Genomic DNA, 15103 nt, shown 5'->3' with positions numbered 1-15103 from the left:
AAAAATGCACCCAAAGTGCATTTGTCTAGGACAGCCAGGTTCTCCCAGAGGCTAATGGGATACTATAGTCTGCCTTCCCTGTGGTCTGCTTGCTCAGGAATTCAACCCAAGCCCCTTAGTCAGGTGTGCAGAATATGAGGTGCTGAGGGAAGATGTAAAATTCAGTAAGACAGGCCCCTTGCTATCCTAGAGCTTGAGTTGAAAAGGGGTGTAAGATGCATATTCAGCAAAGACCCTTAGCCCAGTAAGTTCATGAGAAATGTGCAAAACAAACCACTGTGTGAAGGCTGTGTAGGAGAAATACTGTTACCAGTAGAGAGAATCAGGAAAGAGTTTGTGGAAAAGATGACATTGAGATCAGATTTTAGGAATAGGAACTTTTTTCAGCTTCTTAGAGATATAGTAACAACACAGGATCTAGTCATTTAGTACCATGGTAAGGAGTCCTTTCTGTATGGGCACAGGCATAGAAATTTAGATGTATCTCATCAGCTTAAGGAAGAAGATCCAGTCTCCCTCCCAGGCCAGATGCCACAGCTGTGGTCTTGTACTTACACACTGTCACAAATAAAGTTAATATTGGCTGTTATGTGTGTCCATAGCTGTGCAGAACTGTTAGTGGTTGCATTCTGTCTTTTTTTCACATATGCACAGGATGTAGCCCTGGAGGTATGGGCATCAATGACACAGTCTGAAGCGTCCTTGGAGAATTTTATTGCTTAGATATACGGATTCCACTTTTAAGGTAGAGAGGACATGGGGCCTCCCTGTTCCCAAAGTCATAGGGCACTGATGATTATGATAGTGGCCATAGCCAAGGATTTTGTGCAGCTGACAACAGAAGGAGTTTTACAGTGACCCTGAGTGGACACCATCCTTTTGACTCTGCCTCAACTCTAGGCTGAGCCCCTCTAGCTGTAGGTACCTCCTGCTTGATCACTGTCAAGGATAGCCTCACTGACTACTTTGTTTTTGTTTTTCTTATGGTGTTGATTTCTTTCTAGCTAAGGTTGTGGGCCTATTTTATGAATGGAAGATGAGCTCAGTTCAAAAGTCCACACTTTGTCTAGGAGAGGGAAAAAATCAATGTAATTATCCATGACATGAGCCTCTTCAATCCATGATAGTGGGATGCTAAAGAAAAAGCAAGTTTCTTATGATTTCTCTTTCCTGTTTCTGTTTTCATTCTTCTCTTGAGTCTTGTATTTTGAAAGTCAAATTTTCTATTCAGCTCTGGTCTTTTCATCAAGAATGCTTTAAAGTCCTCTGTTTCACTGAATGTCCATTTTTCCCCCTGAAGGATTATACACAGTTTTGCTGGGTAGGTGATTCTTGATTGTAATCCTATTTCTTTTGCCCTCTGGAATATTATATTCCAAGCCCACCAGTACCTTAATGTAGAAAGCTACTTAATCTTGTGTTATCCTGATTGTGTTTCCACAATACTTGAATTGTTTCTTTCTGACTGCTTACAATATTTTCTCCTTGACCTGGGAACTCTGGAATTTGGCTATAATATTCCTGGGAGTATTCCTTTGGGGATCTCTTTCAGGAGGTGATCGGTGGATTCTTTCCATTTCTATTTTACCCTCTGGTTCTAAAATATCAGGGCAGTTTTCCTTGATAATTTCTTGAAAGATGATGTCTAGGCTCTTTTTTTGATCATGGCTTTCAGGTAGTCCAATAATTTTAAAATTATCTCTCGTGGATCTATTTTTCAGGTCAGTTGTTTTTCCAGTGAGATATTTCACATTTTCTTCTATTTTTTCATTCTTTTGGTTTTATTTTATAATGTCTTGATTTCTCATAAAGTCACTGTCTTCCAATTGCTCCATTCTAATTTTTAAGGAAGTATTTTCTTCAGTAAGCTTTTAGACTTCCTTTTCCATTTGACCAATTCTGCTTTTTAAAGCATTCTCCTCCTCATTGGCTTTTTGGACCTCTTTTGCCATTTGGGTTAGGGTGTTTTTTAAGGTGTTATGTTCTTCAGTATTTTTTTGGGTCTCCTTTAGGAAGCTGTTGACTAGTTTTTCTTGATTTTCTTGCATCACTCTCATTTCTCTTCCCAGTGTTTCTTCTGCTTCTCTTACTTGCTTATCAAAATCCCTCTCGAGCTCTTCCTGGGACTGATTCATATTTTTCTTGGAGGCTTTGGATGGAGGAGCTTTGACTTTGTTGTTATCTTCTGGTTGTATGTTTTGATTTCTTTGTCACCAAAGAAAGATTCTATGGTCTGACTTTTTTTGTGCAGTTTGCTCATGATCCCAGACAATTATACTTCAGTTATAAACTCTTTGTTAAGGTAGGGGACTGCTTCCAATGTGGAGAATGTACTGGCATAAGCTTCGGGGGTTTTGTGCAGCTGTTTTCAGAGATACTTCTAGGGACCTGTAAGTTTTTAGTTCTTCCAAGGTGGTATGATCAAGGTAGGTGTTTCCTCCTTTCCTGGCCTGTGCTCTGGTCTATGAGTGATCACAAGCACTCTTTTCTGACTTGGAACTGTGGGGAGGATTTCCTCTCTACTGCCACCACAAGCTCCACCACGCCAACACTCCTCCTTGTCCCAGGATCACCACCCAGAACTGTGACCCAGATCCAAGCATAGGCAAAACAAGAGAATCCTATCTCAGCACCAGCAAAGAGATCTCTGTAATCTGCCTCTGATCAGCCACTCAATTGCTCCTCAGTCTGTGGGCCAGAAGCTCCGGAAGCAGCCGCCACCCCAGGGCTGCACCTGGACTAGGGCCAGGATTGAGCTTCTCTCTCACTGAGATCTGACAGACCTTTCCTACTGATCTTCTAAGCTTTCTTTGATGTTTGTGGGTTTGATGAGGTCTAGAGGTTTAGGGGTGTTGGGAACCCGAAATGGCACGGGGATCCTGCCTGCAAGAATTTTACCCAAATCTTCCAGCCAGAGAAAAAGTTTATTAGATATAAACAAACCATAGAGGCCAGACTCTTAAGGAATCTGAATGTTAGTACACCCATAAGGAAGAGCGGGCATGAGAAAATCTCAGCGTTTAAATGGGGGTCAGGGTGGATCTTACATACGCTCCGGTAATTTTGAGTGACCAGAGGAGGGGCTGGGAAGAGGATCTGGGTGACTGGGGGAGGAGTTTAGGGAGAATTCTGATTGTAATGTCTGGGAGTTTGAAATAGGTGATGAAGGGAACTGGAAGGAAGGGGTTTTAATGGGGTCTGGATAAGATCAGAGGTGGGACTAAGGCTTTGAAAAAGAGATAGGGAGAAAAGTCATTGAGTGGAATATAGCCTCAGGTCTGAGATCAGAGTGAGTTTAAAGGTTTTCTGGGGCCTTTAGACAAATGGGAGCCAATTCTTTTTGGGGCAAGGGGCAAAGGTCTTGGCTTGGGCCAGTACCCTGTCAGGTTGAGAAGTCTGCTGCTAGTGATTCAGCTCCTTGAGGCCTGCTCCAGTTTCTCTGAGGCCCAGTCTTTGCCTGTGCACCATGCTGAACTGTGCTCCTCTCCCAGCCCAGTACAACAGACCTTTCCAATCAACCATCCAGGTTGTCTTGTGCTGGAAATTTGTTTCACTCTGGCTTTTTGTGGATTCTGCTGCTCTAGAACTTGTTTAGAGCCATTTTTATAGGTATTTGGAGGGGTTTGGGGGAGAGCTCAAGCTTTTACTCTGCCATCGTGGCTCTGCCCCCAAGTTTCTTGACTCTTCTAACACAGGTGTATGAATTAGTTCTTGTAAACATCAATCAATGCAAGGAATTTCTAAGACTATTATTGTTCCATGTTTTATTCTTATAAAACTATTTCCCATTCCATTTGACAGCCTTCTACCTTCTTTTTCACAAAAGTTAGGAATGAAAAGAGGGAATAAGATAACCTCATAGTGTTTAACAGTTTATTTCTTTTGGAGGAAATTTACTTATATGTAATCAGGTGTTCCTTCGAAGAAATCTACAATGTAAATTCATTTCATCAAACATTTATTAAGGCCCTGGAATGTGCCAGGCATTGTACTTCGGTTGCAAGAAACAAAAACAAAACCATTTCTGACCTTTAGAAGTTTATGTCATATTGAAGGAAAACAACATGTACATAGATAAGTATACAGTATGCATAAGATAACTATAAAAGAATTTGTGAGGAGAGCACTAACAAATGAGGGATTTAGAAATGGACATGGGGCAGCTGGGTGGCACAGCGGATAGAATACCTGCCCTGGATTCAGGAAGACTTGAGTTCAAATCTTTTATCAGACACTTGACACTTACTAGTTGTGTGACCCTGGGCAAGTCACTTCACCCCATGGCCTAGCCGAAAGAAGGAAAGAAAGGAAGGAAGGAAGGAGGGAAAGAAAGAAAGAAAGTGTGTGCTACATTTACCCAGAAATAACACTCGGAGATTTTCTAGGTATAAAGTGAAAGATTTATTACGTTCTTGCGAGAAGTGGCGTCTGCTTCATCCAGCAGTCAAAGGTCAGAACAAAGGTTATATAGTCCTAACGCAGAGACACCCACCCACCACTGGCTGAAAAGCTACCCCAGAAACAAGGAATCTCATTATAATACTACCAGTCCTAGCTATTTTATCCTTATTTAGCATTAGCCATTACCTAATCCTAATGTAACAGTACTGATCATGTGTTTTTTAGGAACTTGAAACTTGGGCCTATTCAGGCTAGTGTAACCAACCTTGAGTTTGTAACAGTCTATAAAACTGTTATACTCAGTCCATGTGAGAGATCTCACACTGTTTACATTGTCTCAAAAGGAAGGAAGGAAGGAAGGAAGGAAGGAAGGAAGGAAGGAAGGAAGGAAGGAAGGAAGGAAGGAAGGAAGGAAGGAAGGAAGGAAATGGCTCTGAATTGGGTTGTGATGTGAACTACATGTGGGCATGTAGGATAGTCTGTGCAAAGGCATAGAAATGAGGAGAATTCAGTGGAGAAGGCAGAGGTGGGATGGATACAAGGAATTCAATTAGAAGATTGTATTCTTTTAGGTAAAATGGTGATGGCTAGGTGAATGGAGAAAATGGGACAGATACAATAAATGTTAGAAAAATAGAATAGATATGATCTTATAACTAATTGAATATAGTAAAGTGAGGGAGAAGAAAGAATCAGAGATGACTCCTAAGTTAAAACCTGAATAAACTGAAAGGATGATTGTACCCTTTATAGAAACAGGAAAGTTTAAAGAGACATGGGCTTGGGAGAAAAAATATGTGTTCCATATTAGACATATTGAGTTTGAGATGCTTATGGGAAGCTGAAGTAGGCATAGAACTCATGAGAGAGATGAAAAGTGGATATGCATATTTAGAAATCATATGTATAGAAATAATGATTGATCTCATGGGAGCTATGAAATACTAAGTGAGAGTTTAAAAAAAAGAATGTGGTATACCCACATATTGGGATAGGGATATGGATTGAACCTATTTTGAAATTCCCAGATAAAGTATTTCCTTTGACCAATGCATGTACTCAAACATAGTTGATATAAATTGCATTTTTGTCCCCACTGAAAAGATGAGGAAATTGAGGTTGAGAAAAGCTGTGAATTTTTCTTATGGTGACACAGTGAATTAATGATAGAACTAGTCCTTGAACTGAAGCCCCCAGTTCAATGTGCTTTTGTCTACATTACAGTATTCACCCAAGTGATATATGTAATCCTCATTTTCTTTCCTCTTCTTTCCCTAGCTTGACCTAAACAAAAGCTTTGTACGTTGAGTCCTTTGTCTCTTGAGGAAAGCAAAATAAAGAAAGGACTTGAGGAGTAGAATCATGACACTTTCTTTCTGAGGAATAAAATAAAGCAGGATACTTACAGAGGGTTTGTGATAGCCCTGTACTTACCTGAAGCAAGTATATTCCTTCCTAACAGTGCGTAGCCATGGCTTCTGAGAGTTAGTGTCTACTTGGTTGGAGAAATAACATAGTCCTATTAAAAAAGTACAAGCTCCAGAGTAAAGAGGCCTAGTTCTTTTAGCCCCTTCACTAAGTCACCTAACCCCTCTGGGCTCCAGTTTCTGTATCAAATAGGTATAATATCTGCCCTGCCTGATTTATGGGAATATTGGGATAAAGGGTGACGTTCCTTTCTTCTTTTTGGCTGGTTGCAGCTGTGGTGCAGCTTTTATTGTAACTAAAAGTATATTGTATTATATTGTAACTTTATTGTAACTGAATGGAATGTGGTGAAAACCCCTCATAAAATCTAAACTCAAAATACAGGCCTTTTGCCCAACTGTGTGAACAAATGGTTGTATGGTGTCTGCAGGGGACCCTGGGGGGATGGGAACAGGAATTTTCCAGGGATTTGCAGAATTCTAACATTTCAAGATAACCACATGTGTTTGTTTGTCACTATCTCCAGGAAGATTTACCTTCAAGACTTGGGGGGTGGGGAGATGAACTGTTGGGGAGGGCCTTATAAAAACCTGCTGTACCTATGTTCAGCGCGCCCTGACACTGAGAGGTTTTTCAGTGCGGGTTGCCCTTTCTCGAGAGATCATAGTAAAAATTCCTTTCTGCCTTCTACCTAGACAAGCCTCTGAATTTATTGGAAATAAGGATGGCTGTCCCACACATAACTGAAGACGATCCTTCCTGTTTCCTGGCTCAGAGACAGAACCTATGAATTAATCAAAGAACAAATGAAAAAAACATTTATTAATCATTTCTTATGTGCTAATGACTGTGCTTAGAGAAGGGAGTGTAGTGTATCACACTGTGGCAAGGCAGTTGGTGTGAGGATGGCCAGAGAGTATAGTAAAGCATGGCTGAAGCTGTTCTAAATGTGATGGACCACGTAATTTGTTCAGCAACTAGTATAGTGAGGCTTTGGGGCAGATGCTTTATAGCTTAAAAGAGTTAAGTCCTATGGGGCATGATCTCAGGCCCTAACTGCAAGGCAGCTGGCACCACCATCTCCATCCCCCCAAAGTGAAACTATTGGATTTGATCTATAAGGATCTAGAGGGCTTAGAGGAGCATGTGTGTGAAGAGACCTTGACTTTTTTATACATCAAGGAGTTAGGACAGTAGCTCCATTTTCTTACATTGGTGGTACCTGTGGCCAGCAAATAAAAGCAGCAGTTTCATTGCCGGTATCTATGATGGTGGCCCTAAGCATACTTGACAGAATTGGAAGAAGTCTAGGAGACAAGTAGAACCCCATTACAGCAGAGCAGTATAGCTCTGAGTCTCCAGTGTCCTCTATATTTTTCCATTTTTACCTGTCTGTCAGCTTTTGCTATGTGAGTTGTCTTCTGTGTCACCTATCCTGCCAAGTTGCCTTTAGTCTAGGGAAAAGAGAACATTTGTGGGACATAGCAGTGACAGATTTGTGTCAGATCAATGAAGTCTCTGTCCTTGGCAGAACTTTATGAACCCTTTCTTTTCTCTTAAGGCATGTAAGGTGTCAGAGTTTAGGATGCCTGATATCCTAACCCTACCCAGACAGAATCATCCTTGAACTGCTGTAGTCTCATAAGGTCACAACAAAGATTCTTTCGTCTTTACTTATTGAACTGATGGTGACTGGAGCTCTGGATCACTCTTTTGAGTACAGATTATAGGGAGTCTATGGGCCTGTGTTGCTAGTCCATTGCTCTCTATGCTGGGAGGTATTGTTTTTAGCTTTATGATTAGCAATGCAAATGATTCTCTCCCCCCCCCCCAGTTGGCTTTATTTGTATATGCGTTTGTTCTTTTTTCCTTAGTCCCTGGGAAATCTGAAGAATTGTGTTCTAGGAGCAAATTGAACAGTCTGCAAATGCAAGAGATTCAATTCAATAAGCATTTATTAAGTGTGAGCATTATGCTAATCTCTAGGGGAACAAAGACAAAAACAAAACATTTTCTGATCTCAGGGAACATTGTTATTTCTTATACTGATGGGAGCTTTTAGGGGAAATTCATTCAGTGGGGTAGGGGAATGACATGATAGATTTCCTTTGGTCAGATAGGAGAGCTCCAAGTGTAGAGGTAGTGTTCCTCATTTAAGCATGGAGAAAAGGACACGATATAAATAGAAGAGGATATATAGAGTGAGGCCTCAAATATGGGTGCAGTTAGGGAAGATCTGACAAGGTCACTTAGTCATTCACAAAGCATTTATTAAGTGCCTCCTCTGTGACAGGAACTGTGCAAGATGACAAAGCAAAAATGAAACACTCCTGCTCTGATCATCTCAGAGGAGACTATATATACATATGCAGAGCAGGCTTTGGTTTCACTGTCCCTAACTAGACTAATGTTGGCAGGTTGGATTCCTAGAAGGGGACAGTTACTTCTCCCCTTAGGGTTTTAAGGATAACCTAAGGAATTTGTGTATGGGGGGGCGGTAGAGTTCTAGTACTATAATTCTTGAGCCCAACCAATGGGTTTCCTCCATTCATATTGTGAAAAATAACTCATTTAGACTCAGGAGGGATGAAGTTAAAAGCTTAGTTTATTGTGCAGTTGCAAAAGTGGGTGTCCTGTGGAATAGGCAAACACACCAAAGCAAGCATTCATTATTTATCTCTAATCCGGCCACAAAGTCCCTCTTCTGTTTCCTCATTGGTTGAGTACTTCAGAGTGCACAGCTTTGCTGTATGCCTGTTACATATGTACGTACCCCTTGATATGTTTCTCCTCCTACCTCATGCATTGCATAACCATTAAAATGAACCTTTATTCCTCCCGGAGGAGAAGTCAGTATTCGTGAGCTTATTACGCCTGAGAACTCTAAACAAAGCTTAACCTTTGTCCTACTTAACTGACTTCTAAACTGGCTATAGTCTGTATTACTTACTCTTCTAGCTGTTGCTCTGATTTTATGGAAACGCACACTTTCATTATATCTCTCAATATCAATTATCTGGGCAGACTTAATTAGCTTTTAGACCTAGTTATTTTCCAAGGTGGTATGGTAACAACAGGTGTTACAAACATTCTCCCCCAAAATCTGGAACACTTATCCACAAGTACATACAGTGGCTAGGGGAATGTGGGTTTAAGCTTGGAGAATTCATGTCAGGGGTAAGTTCACAGCTGACAGCCGCTGGAAGTCCTGTTTTGCCTTTATTTTGACCCTTAAGAAGTTTCTGTAACGATAGCATAGTTCCTTGTAGAGTCCTGAAGCTTACTTTAACCCAATGAATGTAGTTTGTCCTTGGCTTCCGGTGTAGATATGATCAATGCTTATGGCTGTCTTTGGATCGCTTCTAAAGACGTCAGTGAGAAGTCCTAAATATTCTGCCCTCTTGCAGTTAATATGATCATCCTCTAGTCATGGAGAAGAGAGGAGGAGACAGTCTCATCTCTCCCTTCCAGCCCTCCAAAAGTTTTTCTTTAAGGAACTTGACAGGATTGCTTCTGTCTTAGACTGGCTCCATAGTGGAATGTCTGGGTTCTGAATTGGCTTGTTTACTTTACCCAAAACCCACAGAGTATGACTAAGTTTCTTAAGCCAATCCAAATACCCTTCCTCTGTAGTGTCTTTTCATTTCATCCAGTGGCTTTCATTCCTTTTAAATCGATTAAGGATTTTTCATGCGTTGTTTAGTGGTATCATTTAATTGATTTAATAAAGTGTTCCCACCTGATTAAGGTGGTTACTTTATGTAAGGCTGATCATAACATTTTGTTTTGTAACTCAGCACAGTACATACTTGATACATAATAAGCATTTAGTAAATGTTAGCTGTCCTTGTATCATGTCTCTTCACATAGAGACAATTCTAGTTTTACCTTTGGGGTTGCTTCTTGGGAAGCAGTTTTTTGGGTTTTTTTATAAAATTAAATTGGATTAGGGAAAATAAAAGGTCTCGCTAAATTATTTTAATAGGCACTTTGAATAATTTTATATGAAAACATTTCTATCAAGGGAATTACTGCAAATGGACACTTCTTACAACCTCCTTCCTGTTTGGGGGAATCTTACTTGCTGCTGTGCCATCACTCCTCCCCATCCCCACCCCACCATCATGGCTGCATATGATAACATTTCACGCTGACCTCAAGCTGAATCAGGATCTTTTGCCTTGCTGATTTTGGTTCAAGAAATAAAGAGTCAAAAAGTGAAAAAAAAATGCTAGCTGACTGACTAACTCTGTGATCATATATAATGTTGTATGTTATAGTTATCTGTGTTCAGATTTTATATCACTTCTAGATTGTAATTTCCAGTAGAACAGGAACTTTATATTATTGCTCAATTAATGTTTGTTTGAATGCATGTATATACTCTTTGGTCAAGATTTGAAACTGAAGGTAATTAGAAATGATAAGGCCCTTGTGAACCATACCTTCTTTTCTCCTCAGGCTCCATTTCCTGGTATTTGACACAGAAGAGGTCCATGATGTGCTACGGATCTGGGATGGACCTGTGGAGAGTGGGATCCTCCTAAAGGAGCTGAGTGGCCACATGCTTCCCAGCAACATCCACAGCACATTCAGCTCTGTTGTCCTACAGTTCAACACTGATTTCTTTACCAGTAAGCAGGGCTTTGCCATTCAGTTCTCAGGTCAGTGCTCCCCCAATTCTAAGCTCTCGTCTATTAATTTAATTGTATTTCAAATCAGCAGGCATTTATTTAGCCTTTTGATATCATTCTGACCAGGAGGACTGGAGAAGAACCCATTCTTGTCCTTGGGTAGAGACAAGACTCATCCTGGAATAATTTGCCAGCAGGATGAAACATTGTGTGATTAGTGGCAAAATAAGGGATCCTGTCTCAAGGAGCTGTATAGGTTCACAGATAGAGCACATTGGCTGCAAGAGTCAGGGAAGACGAATAAAGAAAGTAAGACTTGATCTGCCTTTTGAAGGATGGATAGACTTCTGCTAGAAGAACATGGGCCTGGATGGTATTCTAGGAGAAGGTAAACCTCATGAACAGAGGCATAGAGGTGGGGATAAGAAGAAAGCTAGCATTTATATAGTGATTTCAGACTGATAAAGCACTTTGTATGTGTTTATTCATTTGATCCTTCTGACAAGCCTGTGAGGTAAGTGTTGTGTCCACTTTTACTCCTGAGGAAGCTGAAGGTGAGAGAGCTTGAGTGTCTTGCCCAGGGTCACACATCTAGTCAGTGTGGGAGGGAGGCTTTAGACTGGGGTCTTCCTGACTCCAAGTCTGGCTATGTACAGGGCTATCTACATGAGTGTGACCCTTATAGAGGATAATGAGGATGCCTCTCTGGTGCTTGGTGTGGGCCTGTAATAATAGGACTTTGATATAATGCTTTAAAATATGGAAAGTGCTTTATTTATATTATCTCCTTTGAACTTTACAAGATAAGTAATTATAACATTATAAGTGAATTTTCCATGGTCATTCTGATTACTAAATATTAAAGGGGGAATTTGAACCTTTTCTGATTGCAGTTTATCTCTCTATCCACTATCTATCCACAAGATAAATTTATATATTTTTATATTAACTTTTGCCTTCCTGAGGCATAAACCTGTCCCCCAATTTGACTTCTCATTTAGCCATCAAAGACTAGATTAGACACTTGACCCTATGTCTTGGCTGAGCTCTGGATGCTTATTTTCTTCAATTCCTTTCTATACAGCAATAGGTTGAGGCAATTTTGGTTCATGAGAGAACAGAGGCGTAATTATGGGTGTGAATAGTGGGGGAGGAGTCAGAGGAACATGGCAGTAGGACTAAAAAAATGAATGTCATTGGGGCAGCTAGGTGGCGCAGCGAATAGAGCACCAGCCCTGGATTCAGGAGGACCTGAGTTCAAATCCAACCTCAGACACATAACACTTACTAGCTGTGTGACTCTGGGTAAGTCACTTAACCCCATCGCCTAACAAAAACAAAACAAAACAAAAATGAATATTATATTTTTCTGCTGTGAACTTAGTTGTCCAAGGCAAGCTTTTATAGTATTGGATGGTTTTAATGGCATAAAATGCCTTCCTTATATTAAACTAAATTTGGCCTTCCTCTAACTTCTTATTGTTCTTAGGAGTCCCATAGAATATGAAAAATCCCTTTTCTACACAATAATTTTTCCAGTATTTATAGGCGTTGCTCATCTTAGGACTAAGTTTTTTCTTCTCCAAGCTAAACATCCCTGGTTCCTTCATTTCCTTATATAAAATGGTTTAAATCCCCTTAGCATTCTGGTCATTTTTCCCTCAGCACACTTAATTTGTAAATTCACCTCTTAAAAGTGTGGTGCCCAGAACTGGATTCAACACATATGTGACTTGACAAGGTCAGAGTACAGTGAACAGAGTACACTTGCCTTGCCTTGTACTCTAGTCTTCTGTTTTTTAAAAATAGTATTTTATTTTTTTAATCAAAAATCTGCCTTCTCTCTCTCCACCCCACTGAGAATGAAAGAAAAATAAAACCCCTGTTGCAAGCAGGATAATCAAGCAAAACAAATTTCTCCATTACCTATTCCAAAAATGCATGTATCTCATTTTACAATCTTGAGTCCTTCACCTCTCTATCAGGAAGTGGGTAGCATGTTTCATTATTAGTCCTCAGCAATCATGTTTGGTTATTACACTGATGAGTACCTGACACTTTCAGAATTGTTTGTCCTTAACATGTTGTTGTCACTGTATAACTTGTTCTCCTGGTTTTTGTTCACTTTACTCTGTGTTAGTTTATACAAGTCTTCCTAGTTTTCTCTGAAACCATCCTCTTCATCATTTTCTACAATTCAATAGTAACATTCATATGCCTTAATTTATTCAGCTATTCTCCAATTTATGGGCACTCTTTCAGATTCCCATCATTTGCCACCAAAAAAAAAAGCTATCAATATTTGTGTACATCTTTATTTAGAGTCTGTTTTACTTAGGACCAATCCCTCTCTTAATCTTTATTGTTGTCGAGTCATATCAGTTGTATCTGACTCTTCATGACCCTGTTTAGGATTTTCTTGGGAAAGCTATTGGAGTGACCTGCCATTTCCTTGCTCATTTTAAAGATGAGGAAACTGAAGCAAACATGGTTACTTGCCCACAGTCACACAGCTAGCAAGTGTCTGAGGTCAGATTTGAACTCAGGTCTTCCTGACTTCAGGCGCAGCACCCTGTAATCCCCTGCACCACCTAGCTACCCATCCTTTAATTCCTACTTTTCCCTTCTCTCCTTTCCCTTCTGTTTCACTATTTAGTAAAATGTATTTCCCTACCCAACTGTGTGTGTTGATCAGTTCAGATGAGAGTGAGGTTCAGATGTCAGTTACTTCCCCACAACCTCTCCCCGTTGTTTGAATAAATGTGTACTTGCATATGCTGATGATGTGAAACAATTTCTCCTAACCATCCTTCTTCACCCCACCTCCCCTTCCTAGTGTATTTCTCTTCACCTTTCTTTCCATTCTTCTCTTAAGGTCATCAAGAATTACTTATAGATGTTGTCTAAATTAGTCTTACCTCTGATCATGATAATGAGGTTCAGATGAGACTCATATTAGAATGGAAGCGGTTTATCCTTTTTTAGTCCTTTATCATTGTTTGATGATTATCTCTTTATGTTTTTCATGACTTCTGTGTTTGAAATTGAAAGTTTCTACACAATTCTGGTCTTTTAATAAGAAATGTTTGGAAGCCCTCTGTTTCATTAAAGCTCTATTTTTTCCCCCTGTAGGACTGTGTTCAGTTGTGCTGGGTAAATTATTCTTGGCTGTAAGCTTATTTTATTTGTTTCTGGACTAGCATGTTCCAAACTCTACCCCTTTGTAGTTGTCAGCTAAATAGTATGTAATCCTGACTTTGGATGTTTGGTACTTGAATTATTTCTTTCTGATTGTTTGCAGTATTTTTTCATTGACCTGGAAGCAGCGAATTTTGGTGATAATCTTCCTGTATGTTTTCATTTAGGAGTTTCTTTCAAGAGGTGACCAAAAAATTCTTTCTCTTTTCTACTTTACTCTCTGGCTCTAAGAGACTTAGTTTTTAAGATTTCTTGAAATAGTTTGTCTAGGCTCCTTATTTTTTTTTTGGTCATGGCTTTCATGTAGTCTAATGGTTCTTTTTTTTTTTCTCTTTGATCTCATTTCTAGGTCACTTGTTTTCACTATGAGATAACTTAGGTTTTCTTTTTTTTTTTTAGTCTCTTAATTTTGCTTTAATATTTCTTGTTGTGTTATGGAGTCATTGGCTTCTGTTTGGTCCATTCTAATTTTCAGGGAGTTTGTTACTTCATCAACATTTTATACCTCTTCTGCCAAGCTGTTAATTGCCTTCCAATTCTTTCTTTCATAATTCTCATTTCTTTTCCATTTTTCCCCTCTAGTGCTCTCATTTCACTGATGAAAACATTTTTATACATCTTTTTTTTTTAACTCTTACTTCATCTCTTCTAGCAATTCTAATTCAGGTTGTGCCCAGTCTGGTGGTTTTTTTTTTTCCCTTTGAGGCTATGCTTATAAATGTTTTGGAGTCATTCTCTTCTTTTGAATTTGTGTTTTAGGTATCCTTTTTAACCTAGGAGCTTTTTATGTGGGATTCTTTTTTTGTCTGATCATTCTTCCAGTCAGTGTTGACTTCAGACTTTTTATGTTAGGACCATCCTCTGTATACTTCTGGAAGGAAGGCCTGAGTTGGTCCTGTTGCTGCCTTCTTGGGATATTGAGTAATTGCTGTCTTTTAGTGCTCCCAAAGTGGCCTAATTCAGCACACAATCTGACTATTGGCCCTGTAGTCATTGAGGAGGAGTGAAAAGGTTTGGAACAGTCTCTGTGGTGGGTGGGAAGGTGAATTTATTAGGAAAGTGTAAAAGGATTGCCTTGCTATTTTTGAGGGCCTAACAGAGGTTAGACTTTGTTCTGGATTAGGCCACTTTGGGAGCACTAAAAGCCATCAGGTCCCCAGCTATCCCTGAGATCCTGGGATAACAATGCTCAGTATCAGAAGAAAGCATACATATAAGCATACATACATACCAGTAAGTATGTACAAGCAAGCTATATCAGGATAAAGGTAAGTAACCCATAGAAGGAAGCCACCAGAACAGAGGGTTTGGAAAAAGCTTCCTGTAGCAAGTGGGATTTTAGCTGAGACTTGAAGAAACCCAGGAGGAAGGATTATAGGAAGAACATTCTTGGCATGGGACACACACAGGGAAAATGCTTGAAGTTGGGAGATGGGTTTTGT

General features: G+C 39.8%; 1 protein-coding gene across 1 annotated transcript in view; it reads left to right on the top strand.

Annotated features, from left to right (window-relative positions):
- CSMD2 (CUB and Sushi multiple domains 2) overlaps nt 1–15103 on the top strand; it is a 974125-nt gene that overhangs the window by 732524 nt on the left and 226498 nt on the right. The window contains 1 exon segment of the mRNA XM_078157010.1: nt 10291–10493. Coding sequence (XP_078013136.1) covers nt 10291–10493 — 203 coding nt within the window.

Source organism: Phascolarctos cinereus, unplaced genomic scaffold (assembly GCF_003287225.1).
Source record: "Phascolarctos cinereus isolate Bilbo 61053 unplaced genomic scaffold, phaCin_HiC Scaffold_726;HRSCAF=1367, whole genome shotgun sequence".
Taxonomy (NCBI): Eukaryota; Metazoa; Chordata; class Mammalia; order Diprotodontia; family Phascolarctidae; genus Phascolarctos; species Phascolarctos cinereus.
The sequence above is the reverse complement of the archived record's forward strand: the minus strand, read 5'-3'. Positions and strand labels throughout refer to the sequence as shown.